We start from the raw sequence: 18,245 nt of genomic DNA on the forward strand, positions 1-18,245 counted from the left end.
AAATAAAAGAACCGGGGCAATTTGTCATTTCTTTTACAAAAAAGGCAAGAAATTCACACGGGTCACGAAGTGTGAACACACCTGCTCACAGTGCGTGTGCAGAGCTGAAGGTGTGTCCCCTCCCACCACGATGTGGTCTCTGGCCAGTCCCCTAAGTTCTCTGTGGCTCAGTATCCTTGTCAAGTGGAGGACACCCTGTCTCTACCTACCTGCTGCGCTAACCATAAGATGTATATTACATGTGGAAGCATTTTACGTATATTGAAGTGCTAAACCACCGTAAGGTATTATTTTGAGGCGGCCACAAATTACCCCAAATGAGAACAACTGCCTTCTCCCACTTACAAAGACCCGTGAGTGTCCACAGGAACAAAAACTTCGACAATGACCCTTTCCTATTCCTTCCTCCTAGCTCAGGAAAGTCACAAGAAATGATCAAAACTGCTGCCCATAAGAAACTACAAAAGTCCGGTGGTGCCCTTGTACAGGATCGCACTGGATTTCAGAGATCCTTCAGAGGCGTTTTAAGTGGAAAGAAATACTTCCTGCAGATAGCAAGATGATCTATGGTTTCATGGAAGCGTTTCCTGGATTCCATGATGGTTTTGGATTCTTTCAAATTTCCTTCCTTCCTTCCTTTCTTCCTTTCTTCCTCCCTTCCCTCCCACCCTCTCTTCTTCCTTTCTTTCTTCCTCCCTCTCTCCCTCCCTCTCTCTCCCTCTTCCTTCCTTCCTTCCTTCCTTCCTTCCTCCCTCCCTCCCTCCCTCCCTCCCTCCCTCCCTCTCTCTCTCTCTCTCTCTTTCTTTCTTTCTTTCTTTCTTTCTTTCTTTCTTTCTTTCTTTCTTTCTTTCTTTCTTTCAGTAGGCTTCATGCTAGCATGGAGCCCAATACAGAGCCCAACACAGGGCTCAACTTCACGATCCTGAGGATCATGACCTGGGCTGAGATCAACAGTGAGTCAGACGCTTAACCAACTGAGCCACCCAGGTGCCCCCTGGATTTTTTCTAATTCTTATCTCATTTCCTCACCTAACCACACTGCATCCCCTTCAAACACCAGAAGAACCATCATCCCACTGCCCAGTCAATTTTACCTAACTGGACAACACTTGGGATTGAGGTTGGAAATCGTGCATTTTTATTCAATTAGCCTCAACCACCACAAGGCATTCATTAACCCTGAAGCCAAGGCAGGCAGCCTTGACGGGTGAAGGTCTGTTCTGTCCATCAGGGAGACGGCATGGTTTTCTTTTCTGCTCCAAATTTTTTTAATTTTCTTGCAGGGGCTGGGAGGTGGGTGGGGAAGGGATCGCTCAGCTCCTTTTTCCCTCTCAAGAGTAAGAAGCCTCTTAATACGGGTAATTATTGAGCAAAACATGAGTTTCTGCTAACATTTTCAAAGTGGACAGTGCTTTTAGAAAGAGCTGCTGCCACAGAAATCACTGGTTTTTGTTTTCGTTTTTCTGTCGTTGTTTCCTTCGAAATCACTGTTGCAATCCACCCTTGTGGTGCTTAAACTCTTCAGCACAGATCATTCTAAAAGCCCAAAATAAACGTCAACACCTTCAAATCAAGCACTAGGCAAAGCATCCCATTCTACTGTGGGAATTTTCCTGATTCTAAATAGATGTGGCCACTGCTTACCAGACTGGAAATGACTCTACCTCAAGCATTTATGCTCGTTTATCTCATTTGCCTTTAAAGAAAAACAGCTTACCAGGATAGCCATTTCCATCCATATCAATGCCTCCTGATATGGACTGACCAAACATCCCCAGAACCGGACTTATCTTCTGCCCCGACAGTTTCTGAAACAGATAATAGGGAAATTGAGTCGCCGGACAGGAGCACAGTCATTAATAAGAACCCAGGACTGTTCTGTGCAGCTTCTGTAGGACACTTGGTCCTCAAACTGTGGAAACAGAAAACTGTAGTCCTAGTTTGATCACGGAGTTCTTAGCATGCAGTTGAAGACCACACACTCCTGTATTATTACTTGCCTTCGTCACATGTCATTGTTTAAAAATGTTTCCAAGCTCAGTGTTAATGAAAACTCCACCTACACTGGTGTGTAATGTTTTCACCTGCCAAATGAAGTTCAAAACGGATGTTTACTTCCATTTCCAACAGAGGTTCTGTTTTGTTTCCACACAGGTAGAGCTGGCTGAAGTTTTGTTTTTTTTTTTTTCTTTAAATATTTATTTATTTTTGAGAGAGAGGCAGAGCACAAGCGGGGGAGGGACAGAGAGAGAGGGAGACACAGAGACGGAAGCAGGCCCCAGGCTCCAAGCTGTCAGCACAGAGCCCGACGTGGGGCTCAGACTCACAAACCATGAGATCGTGACCTGAGCCAAAGCCGGATGCTTAACCAAATGAGCCAGCCAGGCGCCCCAAGCTGGCTGCAGTTCTAAGAACGTGTTTTCCTTAGATCTCTCTACCCAAACATGTACCAAACATGGAACACCCCTCTGCTCATGTTAGTCTTTCCCTAAGTGGACAGGCCACTGGTGCATCTAGCTGGAAAAGATGGCCACAGGGAAACCGCCACTCAGTCAAGTTAACCAGAAGATCTACGGGCTCCTGAGCCTCACACACAGGATGAAACAGTTCTAGCTAGTAAATCTGGAGCTCCATGGCCCTGAACCTTCCTACCACAAACGGTGGGAAATCCACAACAGCAGAGGAAGCCACCCTCCTCCCTAAAAGGCGGCCCTGTGGAGTTCACAGCTCTACCGCCAAGGGGCATCTGTACTGTTACTCAGCTTAATGATGAGTAAACTTAAGTTAACTCAACTTATGTTCAACTTATGTTCACACAGGACTGCACTGGTTCAGGACTCTTTACCACACAACCAAACCCCTTCATTCGTTTGGGTGGCACAGTTCCTCAAAAGATATCACACTTCCTGAATCAGAAAAGTCCCATCCCCTGGGATCTGGTGTGTTCCTTCTTCCCTTTGTTTATACGGTCTCTTTTGGGAGGCTAACCTCCCAGGGCCCTCATTGTGGATGATAAGAAAAATGCTTTGTTTCCATGCCATAGAGCAAAATCCCTATCAGAACCAGGTTTACAGATATCCAGGGGCTCTCTAAGGACTCTCTTTCCATATCCTCTTTCCTTATTGAGTCATCCTGCAGAGAAGTCATGAGAGTGGGGAGAGGGAGTTTCCATAGGATCCACAGACGGAGACGCCAGGGACCTTCCCCGACCCCTCCCGGGAGCCCATCGCTGCAAGTAACCCTCCACTTGCCATCTTCAGTTAAGCCATCCAACAGAAAATACGTGAGCATCAATGTACGAATCACAACAGCATAGCACACACTGAAGAAATGTTTCTTGCTAACAGGCAGAGTTCCTCATCCCACATGACTCTGTCTAAACAAACATGTATGTGTGTCTCTTTCTCCAAAGCCACTTTTTGAAGGCCACCGTCTCAGCTCCACAGCCCAAGCAGGCTAGCAGCGGCTGGTCCCGGGTCTCCCCTTCTAAGCTATGTTGTGGCTGGGACGAGGGGGAAGAGCGAAGGGGTGGTCCATCTGGGGGTGGCGATGCAGGCTTAAGTTATCCCACAGACATCTGCAGGCCATTATGCCATAAAGCCAGGAAGATAAGTCTGCTCAGTGCTAATAACCCTAAATGAAAACCAGGAGCCTTGGAAAACCTCCGCTTGACCAGGTTTACGTGCAGTGTCCCTACTAGCAGGAGAAAGATCACACGGGCCGCCATGACATGCCCAGGGGACTCTCAAATTGAGAAAGGCACACAAGGATCTTAAAATCAACACTTTTCATGGTGAACTCAAGAAAGAGGAATGAGTTAAAGAGTAACGCGGACAAACTGCAGCCCTGATCTCACAATTTATCCGGCAGAAATAATACCAGTCTGGGCCAAAGAAAAGCAACTCCTTTGCCCAGAGCTGTTTCTGATTTCTTCCTCCGGTTCACCAGCACAATGCCTGCTCTGTCTGGACCCCAGCCCTGAAGAATCTGTCGTTAAAGGATTTTTTTTTTCCTTTTAAATCAGTGACCTTATCATATACATATTAGCAGCTTAGAAAAGCATCAGCAGAGTTGTATCTTTCCTTTTTTTTTTTTTTAAAGTGCCCCAAACCACTTCTCTTTGTCAAAGCTAATGAGCCTGCCAGCCTGCTGACAAAGGCAGGATGGGTCCAGCTGCTTGCTGATCCCTGCTTCCGACTGAAGGCACCCCACGCTAACCACAAAATCTGTACTTCAGTTCTCTGTAGGGATTCCACCCAGCAACAAAACAAAACACTGGAGGAGGGAAGCAGGGGTCTCTGACAGGTTGCCTCTCCCTATGATTTGCTTCCAAGGTCCAGGAACAAGCTTCCAGGAGGATGCGTGGAAAGTGACCCCGGCAACTGCCCGAGGACACGGTTCCCTGGATGACTTTCTGCTCGTCACATCGGGAAGAGGGTCCCTACCTCAGACTACAGCAGCCCGCACCACACAGACGTGGCCGCCAACCCGTGCCCAAAGCTCTCTTCCTCCTGCCACATCGGCTGAGTCACCTATGAGCTTATTGCCACCATTGACTGCCATCATTTCTAGTGAAAAGACGGTGGTCCGGGTAAACCCATGCCCCTTGGAGTATGCAGGCCTCACAAGCAAAATAAGTTTCCTTACTTCTAAGTTTTCCAAGTGAGCTTCCCTGAGTGTTCCTTCCTCCAGTGTGGAGTTGAGGGCGTGGTTACAATAAAAGGTTTGGGAGTCAGACTGGCAAAGTTTCAGTGGCCACGCGGCCATTTACTAGCCGGAGACCCTGGACAAGCAAAGTCACCTCCCTGGGCTGGACCCCTCGTAAAAGGTGGAAAATAAAGATACCATCTCACGGGACTACGACAAGGACTAAAGAAAAGAATAGGGCAGAGTGGTCCCTCCTCTCTGCGCTCCGTGTCTGCTGCTATGGGAGCCACCGAGCTGGGCCGGCCCCAGCAGAGAGGGTGCTGGAAGCTGGCGATAAATCAACCCTCAACCCTTAATCAGCTCACTTGTATCTCCTGCAGGAAGAACAATCATGAGTGCAAGGACTGAACTTACACTTGGGCTCTGCCTCTTAAAATCAACTTGTAAAGTCTCTTTCTTACCTTCAGGTACTTTAGTACATGAACAGGCTTTGACGCTTCACTAACACCTCACTTATAGAACATTTTATGAGAACATGACTCAGTTAAAAGTTCTGTTTCCTTGGCGATAATCAAGATACGAGGCAAGCTTCTTCATGATGGGAAATAGAAGCAGGAGTAGGAAGCGGTGAGCACATAAAAAGCGCTCAATAGATCAATATTTGCTGATGGGAAATTTCTCGACTTGTGCTCAGTCCCTTTCTGTCACTGACCCACTCCCTGGGAGAATAACACAGGCCTGTGCCAACTCTAGACACAGACATCCACAAATACCCTGACGATGCTTCTGTCCAAAGAGTGACTTCCTTTTTTCCCATGGGCTGGGCTTAACACCATCAGCAAGATTGAACACCCAGCTGATATGGCAAAAAACCAGAACTCAAACCACTTCCACATTCCCAAGTCTGGCGCCCAAGGCCAGAACTTTGATCAGCTCATCTCAGTGCCAGTTACAACCATCAGCCCCGTGAAAGCTTTCAAGCCCCCTCTTCTGCGGACCACTGTCTCTCTACATTATATTTTACAATTCAGGGTGCCTAGGTGGCTCAGTCGGTTAAGCGTCCAGCTTCGTTCGGCTCAGGTCATGATCTCACGGTTCATGGATTCGAGCCCCGTGTCAGGCTCTGCTGACAGCTCGGAGCCTGGAGCCTACTTCAGATTCTGTGTCTCCTTCTCTCTGCCCCTCCCTCTCTCCCTCTCTCTCTCTCTCTCTCTCTCTCTCTCTCTCTCTCTCTCTCTCTGTCTCAAAAATAAATAAACATTAAAAAAATTTCTATTTTGGGGATGCCTGGGTGGCTCAGTCGGTTAAGTGTCCGACTCTTGGTTTCATTCGGTTCAGGTCATGATCTCGCAATTTTGTGAGTTTGAGCTCCAAATCAGGCTCTGAGCTGATGGTGTGGAGCCTGCTTGGGATTCATTCTCATTCTCTCTCTCTCTCTCTCTCTCTCTCTCTCTCTCTCTCTGTCTCTCTCTCTCTGCCCCTACCCCGATCATGCTGTCTCTGTCTCTCTCAAAAATAAATAAATAAACTTTTAAAAAGTTTATATTTTACAGCGTATTCCTTTGGCTTGCACCGACGGTTGATAAAGGAGTCACTAAAAAACAGCAAGCCTCTTCCTCATCTTCAATAAATAATTCTAACTGGGGGTAAGAATTTGGATGTAATCTTTCACACAGGAAGAATGCATCCCCGAATGTGAGCAAACTCGGGAGTCTCTGAATAGGGTTTTAAGTTTTAATAAGCAATACCAATTGTTTCTCTCTTTCACTGGAGGGTGAGAAGGTTGAAGGTAGGAACCGTGTTGTGTTCTCCTCTGTACCCCGGGGTGTGGTATGGACTACAGGTTCCCTATGTGTTTGTCAGATGAAGGTACGAACAGTTCACATGTTATTCTCACAGCAATTACCATTGAGTACTGAGGGACGATCCCACTAGCGTCGCCGTGATAGATATAGACGGCCCCCGAGAAGTCATCCTCCTTGGGTGCACCAATGGCCACATCTGAGGGGAGAAAAACAGCTATGGGTTAGAAAGCTACGTGGAGTACTGTAAGGACAGTTTTCCTCATTCCTGCCCTCACGTGGGTCCCTCTGTACCAGAAATTTCTTGGTTGTTGGTTGCTCAGACATTAAAGTAGACCCACAGTTGCTTAACAGGAAAAAAAAAAAAAAAAGTAGGAAGAAAATCATCAAAACTGAGAAGGGTTTAGTTCCAGAAAAGTTCTGACCTCATCCTTTCATAAAAAAAATCATGGACCCATCCAATAAAAAAAAAATGCAAATATAAACCACCCACCCAAATTTCTGTCAGACAGGGGAGTTCCACAGACCATGGTTATTGCATAACTGAGAGAGTCAACTGTTCCTGGAGAAGGGACTTGCACAAAATGGCACTCACTTCCCCCCAAAAAAAAAGAAAAAGAAAGAAAAAAAATCAACGTTACCCTCGCAAACTGACAACCCCTGGAACAAAGCCTAGATCTTCCTGACTTTCTTCCCTTTGCTTCTAACAAAAGTCATGTGTTTGCAGAAGTGAGGTCAAGGGTGAGGGGCACGCGCCCACAGGACCTCAAGCCGAGGTCCTCTCTGGCCGGGGCATGAGGGGTATCAAAGGAGCCTGGCTGTCTGGCCTGAGGCAAGAGCTGCCCCCCGACTTCCGCCTCAGCCTCCCCCTAGCGAGGCGGCTCCCCCACGTCCCGATGTCTGCCTACCGCATATACAGTTAGCAGAGGCACCGGACAGACCAGAGAGAGAAGCCAAGAGACCGTGAAGGAATCTGCAGTCCAGACAGAGTGGACATCAGTACACACAGCCCGACCCTCCCGGCACAGACGCATTCAAATCCGTCCCCTCGCTGTCGCTCTCGGGGCTGAGAAGGTCTAACTCCCTCCTCACTCAGCAACATGGCGGAGCCTCGGACACAAGAAAGGTTGGTGGCAGGAGGGCGCGCGTTCAAACTTGTCTGCAACAAGCCAAAGCACGGTGGGCTCAGAGCCCAGCCCCGAGTGTCCACACGGAGACCATCTTCTCCAAAGGGCACCCCCTCCCCATAGGGGCCTCCCAAGAGGGGCAGGTGGGCCCAGGAGCACGCCTTGCCGGGGCGAAGCCAGAGGGCAGGTGTGAGCTCACTGACCCGGGAAGCCATCGTCATCAAGGTCGCCCAGGCTGGCGATGCTCTCCCCAAAGTGTGCGTTGTAGGTGCCATCGCCGCTGAGGGCCAGCTGCTCCTCGAGGGCTCCCTGGGAAACAGGACGGAGGACAAAATGGAAAACACAAACAAAAACAGAACCAAAACAAAGAAAAAACACAATAAAACCAGAGCTTCAAACGCCATCCCCAAAGCACTCCCATCAGCGCGAAACACCCGGGCATAATCACGGGCACCCAAACTTCTCTCTCCTCGTGGCAAAAGGAGTCCCTTTCACCTGTGCAGCCAGAGGGTCTCCCACAGCCTGATGCCTTTTAGAGGGAAGGAGAGGGTCATGTTGGCTGATGACTCCGCCTCCCCCTTGTCCTGACACTCTATAAACCTGCCTGCCTACCTACACACCTGTCCCTACGGCATCCTCTAGCTGCCCTTACCTCTCCTCCCCAAAGTTGTTTGACACGGGCAGGCACATCTCTACTTTTTGTCTCCTGTGCCTTTCGGTGCAAGTTTACAGAGCTGCTTGGCAAGGTGCGTGTGTTAGTCATCTTGGCGGTCATGATTCAGAAAATCCAACACCCGGTAGGTCTTGGTCAGGGGGTGGGGGGTGCACACAGCCGGGCCCATCAGCACGTGTGGCTCAGATTTGGATTTCCTGAGCGAACACGCACCGACAGAGGGAGGGAGTCAACGGTGCCGGGTGGTGACAAAAGCCACCTGAGGACAGACGCTCTGCCTCCAAATCACTGACGTGTCAGTATCAGAGTATTAACACGCAATCTGATATCTTGAGGGGAAAGAACTTCGAAACCTGCCCCAGGGCAGAGGTACTCTGGACCCACTGCACACCCTCAAGCCAGCCCAGGGAGTATCTGGCTTCACATCACACCTTCTGACTCTCCCCACTTTACAGATGAGGAAACTGAGCCACCCGTTTTAAGCTCCTTTTCCACATCGCACAGGCTAGTAAGGGGAAAAGCCCAGATCCAGGTTCCATCGGACTCCAAAGCCATCGTGTTTTCCACTCCTCTGTGATGCTTCGTAATCACTCATCAAACAGGGAGAGGCCCGACAGGTCGAAGAATATCTCGGTGCTCAGCGCAACCACCGGGCATTTAGGATACAGTGGTTGGGGGGGTGGAACGTATGGGTGCCGCGTGTCGGGGGGCATTATCCTGCTCCAAGATTCCTCGTGTAGACACTCTCCAGCTGGCTGCTGCGCTGCTCACCTTACTGCCTGACAAGTTAATACCTACACAAATGTTTCATCCTCTTGCAAACGTGGCTGGGCAGCCGCTAAATAAATGCGGATGGTCTCACCTGTATCATGACCACCTCACCTCTCCCCACACGTGCCTGTCCCTCTCCCTTAGAACGTCAATGGGGACGCAGGTGCCAAGCCTCACGGCCACAGGTGCCAGGAAGTTATCTTGGCTCCCAGGTTTTCGATTCGCTTTCTCAAAGAGTCTGCAAGCATCCAAGATAGCCCAAGGCTCTAACGCTCGCTGGCTCCTGTTCAAAAGGCTGTCCTTTCTTTCCGACATCTGCCCACCTACAGTTCAAGACCACAGCCCCCTCCGACTGGATTAGTTATCCGATTGGGATAACGAGCATCTGAGTCCCTGCTCAAAAGTACATTTTTACCGATTATTTTTTTTTTATTATTATGAAAGTATTACATTCTTGCTCCTTGGATAAAATGAAAGCTAGAAATCTACCCAAACCCCACCACCTACAAAGATCTGTTGTTAACATCCTCTATGTATTTTGCATACTTTTAACATTTTGGTGGGGGGGGGGTGGTTTCTGTTTTTTGAGAGAGAAAGAGAGCTTGCGTGTATACAAGTGAGGGAGGGGCAGAGACAGAGGGAGACAGAGGATCCCAAGCAGGCTCAGCACTGTGAGCACAGAGCCCAGTGTGGGGCTTGAATCCACGAACCACGAGATCATGACCTGAGCCGCAATCAAGAGTGGGCTGCTTACCCGATGGAGCCACCCAGGCGCCCCTGCGTATTTTTCAAGGTTGTTTGTACAGGGAGTCTTTATCCTTCTTTTCACTCATTAGCCCATAAGCAATTTCTCATGTTTGCTCAAAGGCTGCTGGTCACAAAACTGATGCATTTCACTCTCTTGTTGAACATTCTTAATTCTAGATGCTGAAGAGACTCTGCTCTCTCATTGGTCTCCTGCCTCCACGGGTGCACTGCTCCCCCTCCTCCCCGTCCCTGTCCCCCCAACCCTCCACTCAGCGGCAGAGGGGCAGAGGCACCTTTCTGACACCTTCACACCCCTTTCAAGGATCTGCGGAATCAGGGACATAGGGATCACAGCCCTTGGCCACTGCACTGGCCCCCACCCGACCCCCGACGCTGCACTAAGGGGTCCTGCCGCCCCACGCCTCAACCTGCTTGCCGAGCTCCAGCCCACCCCTGCCTGTGTGCCTGACTGCTTCCCCTTCTTTAAGAGTCTGCCCAGCCACTGTGTCCTCCAGGAGGCCTCTCTGCTCCCCTGGGCACATGTCTATATACTGCCAGGGAGGCAGCTGGCCCAGGTGCAAGTCCCAGCCCACCGCTTCCAGTCGTGTGATGGGGGGCAGTGGACTTGACTTCTCTGGGCCTCGGCTGCTTCACCTGAAAAATGGGGACCCCTGACACCATGCGTATGTTACACTGAAGTCGTTTCTAGAAAATAGGAGGAACGGTTTCAGGTAAGAAGTCAACACTCAAAATCAAATAACAGGGGTGCCTGAGTGGCTCAGCTGGTTAACCAGCCCACTCTTGATTTCGGCTCAGGTCATGACTTCGGTGTGTGAAATTGTGAGACTGCTTGGCATTCTCTCTCTCCCTCTCTCTGCCCCTCCCCCGCTCACACGCACAAACGCACTCTCTCTCTCTCTCAAAATAAATAAACATTAAAAAAAAAAAAAATCAAACAACAGACATCAGACCTTACCGTTTTTCTCAATCCCCGCGCGTCTGCAGTAATCATGCTGCGTATAGCTTTCCATTAACGGAACGCTGGGTTGTCTGACGGCAGGAGGCAGGTCTTTTCTCCTCCCCTGGGTAACGGGGCCCAGTGCCCAGCCCTGCGGGCTGTTCAGTCACTCCTCGCTGGACACGTGTCCCTCTCCCACACCCATCCACCTGGCACCCAGCACTGTACTCACATTTCCTCTGTTGATGTAGACAGTGACCTGCCCCTCGTCCCTGATCTCAGAGAACATGGGGGCCCCCACCAGCAGGTCAGAGAGGCCGTCCGCGTTCAGGTCAACTGCGCATAAGGAGGAGCCGAAGTAAGAGCCCATCTGCAACCAAGTTGAGTCGCAACAAAGCGTTCAGTGTCTGCCCTCACACAGGAGGCCCTCGCTTTCCTCCAGCCCGCTGCTTTAGAAACACCTGCTCCCAAGCGCCTCACAGGCCGTGACGGCCGTGCTGCCCCACAGGCCAGAGGGCCCCGGGGAAGTGGGGAAGCGCCTGACTTCCCCGGCTGCCGGTAGCGGGGCCGGGCCCCCGTCCGCGTGACCGCGAAGCTAACCGGCTCGGAGTCCCCCCTCCGCGGGGAGCCCTACCCAGCGGGAAACACGCGGACCGGTGCGGGGAGAACAAGGTATGGGTCTTAAAAGTGCAAGCTGAGGTTGCGAAACGGGTTACAACCATAGTAAGAGCGCCTCGTATAACAGACACGTGACAGGGCCAACCGAGTGGGAATATGAAATTTCATAACACAAGGCAAGCGTGAAAATAAATGCTGCACGGGGAACTAGGTTCCCCTCTCCCAGGCCGGCACGTAGCTAAAGCTAACCAGGAAGGCGTGAACTCCAGTGGCAGAAAAAGGTACAACTCACAAAACTACTTAACGGAGAAGGGAACACGGGTTACACTGGCCAGTCTCGGATCGTAGCTGAATTCAATACCTATTCCTGTAAATCAGGGGCCTCAAACCCAAATGCCAATGGGATCCAGGAAGGTGTCGTAACAGGTGTAAGAACAAGTAACACTGCAAGTAGGCTGACGGGTGACAAGGGACACCTGGCTTGGAACCAGCGAAGGAGGCCACTCCTACCCAGCCGAAGTCCACTGCCCCCACGAGGGAGGCTGACCCCGAGAAGGCCGACCTTCGCGTTTTTCCAGAGAAGCCAAAAGTCTACAATGTCATTTGAAGTGCCTACTTTTAGAACGCGGGCAACGAGTTCACAATAAAAAAAAAAGAACAAACAAACATACCGGCAGGCCCAACAAAAGAATTTATAGGCTGCATTCTTTCCAAAGGCTGCCGGTTTGCAACCTCTGTTGGAAAGAAAAAAAAAGCCATTCTTTTAAAATAAATGTTTTCCAATCAAAGGGCTCCAGCTCTGCTGATGGCAACAAGCATTCTCTTCCAGGGTTGGGGTGTGTGGCAGCCGCCCCGGGGAGTGTTAGCAGCGGAAGGCACTCCGGTCTACTTCCTGCCGTGAACTCTGGGACAGGGGCCCTGCCCCAGTCACACGCCGAGGCCCACTTGTGCTCAACCCACCCCACCCTGCGACCAGCCATTCCCCAAGGAGAAGGGTGTGGGGAGAACTCAGAGTCAGGCAGAAACCAAGCGGCCGGCTCCAATTCCGTGGCTTTGCCAATCACTCTATCTGGACTTTAGTAAAACAAACAAACAAATAAACAAGCTGGAAAGGCCCGGAGGACCTGGCTGTTCGCCCTGGTTGAGCCCCAGGGGAATGGTTATTCTCATTCCAACGGGCTATTTAACTTGGCATCTTCGTCAATGTTCAATCAGAAATCCCTGTACGTGACTTTTCCTAAGTTTTGACATACAAACACTTCAGATACCCCGTTAACTCAGTAAAACTCCTATATGGCAGTGGTATGCTTTGGGGTAGGTGTTCCTTGATCAGAGCTCTCCCGGCAGTCTGGAAAAGTGGAGACGTGTCTAAATCAACACCTGGATTGAGCACATATTGGTGATTTCTTAGGAGCACTATTCGAAGGATGTCAACCAATAAAAACCGGAATTTGGGGTATTTTTTTTTCTTACGATGAGGTCAAGAGATAGGGTTGCCTGACCGAACTCTGGACGAACAAAGGCAGAAGTGGACCAGTGGTGGACTGAGTCGGAACCCTCGCCCACGTGTGTGACTCTGGACACAGGGGTAAAGAGCTACCGACATCCCTTGAAAGCCTGCGGTCATGTCCTTTCCCTCTGAAATAACGGAGAAGTCAGACTAGAATTCCTGGTTTCTTCTGGCAAAGAAGCAGAATAGGACATATAAAGAGAGTAATGGTCTTTTTCAAAATCAGGAAGCGGACAGTGGGGATCAAGGTAGAAGCCAGAGAAGTGGGAAGGAGAGTGAGAGGCAGAAAGGGAAGGCCCTAGAGCCAGAGTGGTGAAAGTGAGGGCAAGAAGAGCCCTCACGAAAATGACAGGTGACATGGCCATGGAGCCCTTCAGTCCCCTCCCAGGGAGCCCCGACACATCATCAGGACATCCAAGCAGACACGAAGGCCAGTCTGTCCTGGGACCCCATGTCATAAAGTCCTCGGGATGTGTGCACAAGGGGCTTCTCAAATGTTTACCTCTCCCACCGCCCACTCTGAAACCTGTGGCCACAAACCTGACCGTGACCAGTCACAGATGGGTGACCAGGTAAGTTGTCATCTGCACTGGGAGGTTTTTGAGAAGGAGGGAGGGCATAGTTATAGGCTGTTAATAACGCCAGGATGACCGGCATTAACTGGGCCTGCCCTGGGCACAGGCAGCAGGCGGTGGTTGGGAGTGGGGGGTCGGAGGCAGCAGGTGCAGAGGCACAGGTGGATCCTGAAAACTGGGTGACAGATGTGTTGCAGCTCCACAAGCCACTTCAGAGTCCTTAAAGAAGAGCAGTTACGTGAAGGGACGGATGTGTTAACTAACCACACTGTGATGTCACAAAAGACACGTGTACCAAAGCACTGTGTTCAACATCTTAAACTCACCCAATGCTCCATACATCAAGTATATCTCAATAAAGCTAGGGGTGGGGCGTCCTTTAACGTTGTGCTTTCAAGCCCAGGTAGATATGAATGGGCGGGGTGGGGGTCTGGCTTTCCCACAGTAGGCACACTTACCCGTTTATTTTTAAGAAAAATATAAAATGGTAGGAACATTCACACCCTCCTTGCTCTGTGGGGCTCTTTCTACCACAAATGGCACGGAGTTATTTCTTGTCTAACTGTAAGGGGTGCTCGGAAAAACTTTTTTGCTGAATTGTTCACTGTCCTTTTCCAGTGTTGCTGCTTTGGGGTTTTGGAAATGTTAAAATAATAGGCCAGTGCAGTTCCCAGGGGAGTGCAGAGCTGTTCTCGGGGAACTCTTCACAAAACTGACTTAGTGATGCATTTTTTTTTTTTTTTACTGAAAAGATTATGACATTTCTATACTAAGTACACATATTAAGGCTGTTAAAATTGGAAAGAAAAGCGGGGAGCACATAAGTGGCTCAATCGGTTAAGCATCTAGCCTCAGCTCAAGTCATGATCTTGCCACTCATGAGTTCGAGCCCCGCATCGGGCTCTCTGCTGTCAGCTCAGAGCCTGCTTCGGATTCTGTCTCCCTCTCTCTCTCTATCAGAAACAAACAAAAACAAACAAACAAAATACATTTTTTTAAAAAAACTGAAAACCAATTTCTACTTGTGAGTGGGATTTGGGGAACTGGGAATATTCATCACCAGCACAGTATGTAATGGTGCCTGGAACAAAGCAGGTCTAACCCACAGGGGGACCTGAAATGGGCCGGGGCATGTGCCCGCCCACAAAGGAAACAGTCATTCTCCCCACTTTTATTGAGGGCAGTGGTAGGTAAAACCACCTTCCACGTTCTCCCACCTCCTAGAATCTCCCTCCCAAGTCCCAGGTGTCCTGTGCTTCCTCCCGAAGCCCACAAAGCCTTCTACCAAGACAAGCCTCCAAATTATCCCCCGGCCTCCGAGCCCAAATGTGTGCGTCCCAAGAGCAGCCAGTCTCAATAGTCCTGCTGATCTAAGCCACACTAAGGTGTGCAGGACGGAGAAGCCCATAAAAAATGTTGCTTATTAGTCAAAGGATTCTCTACCTGCCTTAATTTCAGACTATGGTACAGTGCAATGGGAGCACGCAGGGAATAGAGAGAGGATTAGGGCCGGGACCAGGAAAAAAATGACACAGGCAGACAAACCTCGTCCAGGACTAATTTCAAGCCAGCCTTCCCAAGCGATTTCTCTTTCGAGGTTCTCAAAGTTGCTGAGTGACTTTCCTTTGGTTCTTCTTTGCGTGCATCACAATAGTCCTTGTGGCAATGGTGATGCGGGGCTCAGGATGGGAGGGGGTGGGTGGCCCTGGGCCAGTGACACAGGGAGAATGAGAACAATCTGCCTGACGGGTCCATATCATGGGTTTTTGCCACCGTAGTCAACTGCGTCTGAGCTCTCTGGGGTGTGGAGCGTGTAGGCATAGAAGAGACAGGCGGACGAAGGGGCAGAGAGGTAGAAAAAGGCAGAGACAGAGCGAGCAGTAGTTCTGATGCCTGTCTAGACTATGAAAACCCTTTTAAAACTCTGTGATGTAACTTGGTCGCGTACAAACTCACCTTGCTACCTGTCTCCTGCAGCAAGCACGAATTCCACAATCTGCAGGTTACACACGGTGCCGAGGTCATAAAGGCCACTGCACGTGGAGCCACCATACTGACTTAGGGCGTGGATAGGGCCTTCCACCACTTTTCTAGAAAGTGAACTGATTTCCCACACGATGACATCCCACAAGCAAAAAGACGACACTAGGGCCAAGAGCCTCACCTTTTTACCTGATGCCTGAAAAATCTTAATCAAGGTGCCCGATCTTCGATCAGCTCTAAAAATATACACCTAAGGAATGAAAAAAAAAAAACAAATTGGGTTAGGATGGAAGCGATGACCGAAGGGACTTATCAGCACCCTCCTGAGAGTCCTACTTAAATGGCCAACCAGGCACAAGGCATCACAAGCTTCAGTTGGCTGATAATGAGGAAGTCAGCGGGCCTTGCATTGTACCAGCTCTGCGAAAAGAGTGTCCTTCAATCCTGGGCAGAATTCACGTCCTCTGCTCCTGGACCACATCGTTTACGGAAGCCATGCCCAGTAAGTCCCGAGGACCTTGCAAATTACTGGTCAACAATTCACCTCTTAGATAAAGTGATTTTCTTCCTTGAAATATTTCTTTCCTTCCTAGGAGTTAGAGCTGTCACAGGTACAGCATTGAAAGACAGAGGGGTGGAAGGGAGAATTTTAGACAAAGCAGTCTTCCAAAGTGATTCCATAGAACACCAGAGCCGGGAGATCTGCTCGGGGAAATAGGAATTAAACATTAGGGGCGCCCGGGTGGCTCGGTTGGGTTCGAGCCCCACATCAGGCTCTGTGCTGACAGCTCAGAGCCTGGAGCCTGCTTCGGATTCTGTGTCTCCCTCTCTCTGCCCCTCCTCACCCATGGTCTGTCTGTTTCTCAAAAATAAATAGACATTAAAAAAATTTTTTTATAAAAAAGGAATTAAACATTAAATCAATGCCTCTGCTGTAGGACTTTGAGAGCCTTTAGTGTGCACATTAATACCATGGGTCTCTACCACAAAGAGGATCACTGATACGGAACTTCCCAAGTGACAGGACTATGGAAGTTCTTTCTCAAGTCGCATCTTACGGGAACAGCGTCCCTTGAGAACTAGGGTCAGGGACACTCCTGTGGCGTAAGCAGCCACCGCCTTAGTGAGAATGTGCTTGTGCCCTTGACCCCAGAAATGATTAACCACCAAAATCCTGCAGACCAGAGGTCTGTTCTAGTGTCCCTGGGAATGGGACAGTCAGCAACTTTATCAACTACGCCCAATTTCCCCAGCAACTCTCACACGATCCGACTCAAAGCATTTTCAGGTTCTTTTTTTGTTAACAGAATACAAGATTCTCTCTGTCTGGCTCTATCAGTTACAAATACGGTTCTCGTCCTAAGACTTAACTATCTTAAGGCTATCACAAGCCTGAAAGGAAAACAATGCGATTAGATAAAAGTCCTTGTAACTGGGGAGAAAAGGATGCACTGAGGCATCCGCATGGCTGCGAACCAGGAGGTAAGCATTTTTGCCAACATTACAGACATGCCTGGTCACACGCACGCAGCTTCTTTCCTGAAGGACATTAGCAGCGTGGGGACAGGTCTTGGTGCTTCTTCACTCTACCATGTAGAAGAATCATGTGATCTTAAAGGATCTGCTTCCTTCTTGCATGACTCGCCCTGCTCAGTGCCCTAACATTTTATCTGGTTTCATTTTCAAAGATCCTTTCTCCCCAGCATCAGTGTTCGTAGGGAGGAAGGGACACTTCCAGAAATGAGGACTGAGGCTCCTAACTCCTACCCAGGAGCATGCAGGGAAATGACCCTCATGCATCAGTGAAGCCCAGTCAGCTGACCACACTGACCTGCTGGCTCAAGGCTCCAATTGACAATGGTTCTGGCCCATCTGGGCCTCTCTAGAACCCAGACCCCACTTCTCTGAGCCCCCGGACATATGGCCAGACTCTATTCTGGGTCCACCCCATGGGCTCAGGTCCAAAGATCATTCCTTTGTTCAGACTTTTCTATCAGAGAACCCAATGTAGTTTGTTAAAAACGCAGGTTCCAGACTCATATAGACCTACTGGACGTAGATTTCCCATACCCTGGAGCTAAAGAATCAGCAAGCATGGTTGTTCGTATTCTCAGCCCCCCGAGGCCATGATTCCCAAAGCGACTCAGACAGCCCTAGATCCAGTCTAGGTCTTTCCTATACTCCGGGCAAATCCTTTAGGAAAAGTGACCCACATATTCCCGGTCCAGCCTTTGGGCTGAACCGGTCTTGGCTCTAGAACACTAGGGAAACAGGCCACTCGGTGGCTGTCGGTTGAGTGTTGACTTCAGTTCAGGTCACTATCTCGTGGTTCGTGGGTTCGAGCCCCGCGTCGGGCTCTGTGCTGACAGCTCGGAGCCTGCAGCCTGCTACGGATTCTGTGCCTCCCTCTCTCTCTGCCCCTCCCCCGTTCACTTGCGCTCCTTCTCTCTCTCTCAAAAATAAACGTTAAAAACAAAACAAAACAAAAAAACCACTGGGGAAATAAATACGCGACCCTAGGCCCCAAGATAAGTAAAGTCCCAAAGATACCCAGGACTAGACTTGGCTCTATTAAGTCAAAGCCAAGATTGGAAAGAGCTTGGCAGAGTGGACAGTTTGAAGCTGGAGGGCGCTGGACGCCATTCGCTTGGAGGATGCCACGGTGCCAACGGTCGGTCTCGATAATCTCACACACACGCAGTCAGCTGCAGAACGCAGCCGAGATGAGAAGGGGCCGGGAAGGGCGAGGTCTGGGAGCAGCGGTCACTCTCTGATTCAGCTTTCAAGGCACACTCGCAAAAGCGGTTGGAAGGAGGCCGACAGGAGACTCACGA

The 18,245-nt window shown here is 49.9% G+C and overlaps 1 protein-coding gene across 14 annotated transcripts in view; it reads right to left on the reverse strand.

The window, feature by feature from the left end:
• Positions 1-18,245, reverse strand: part of ITGA9 (integrin subunit alpha 9) — a 400,223-nt gene that overhangs the window by 289,592 nt on the left and 92,386 nt on the right. For all 14 annotated transcript variants that reach the window (XM_042956919.1, XM_042956927.1, XM_042956925.1 and 11 more), the window contains 5 exons: positions 15,593-15,661; positions 10,958-11,095; positions 7,780-7,885; positions 6,554-6,648; positions 1,718-1,808 (listed from right to left, as the gene is read on the reverse strand). In XM_042956919.1, coding sequence (XP_042812853.1) covers positions 1,718-1,808; positions 6,554-6,648; positions 7,780-7,885; positions 10,958-11,095; positions 15,593-15,661 — 499 coding nt within the window. The remainder of the gene's footprint in view (positions 1-1,717; positions 1,809-6,553; positions 6,649-7,779; positions 7,886-10,957; positions 11,096-15,592; positions 15,662-18,245) is intronic.

The sequence above is a fragment of the Panthera tigris genome, chromosome C2, assembly GCF_018350195.1.
Source record: "Panthera tigris isolate Pti1 chromosome C2, P.tigris_Pti1_mat1.1, whole genome shotgun sequence".
NCBI classification, from domain to species: Eukaryota; Metazoa; Chordata; class Mammalia; order Carnivora; family Felidae; genus Panthera; species Panthera tigris.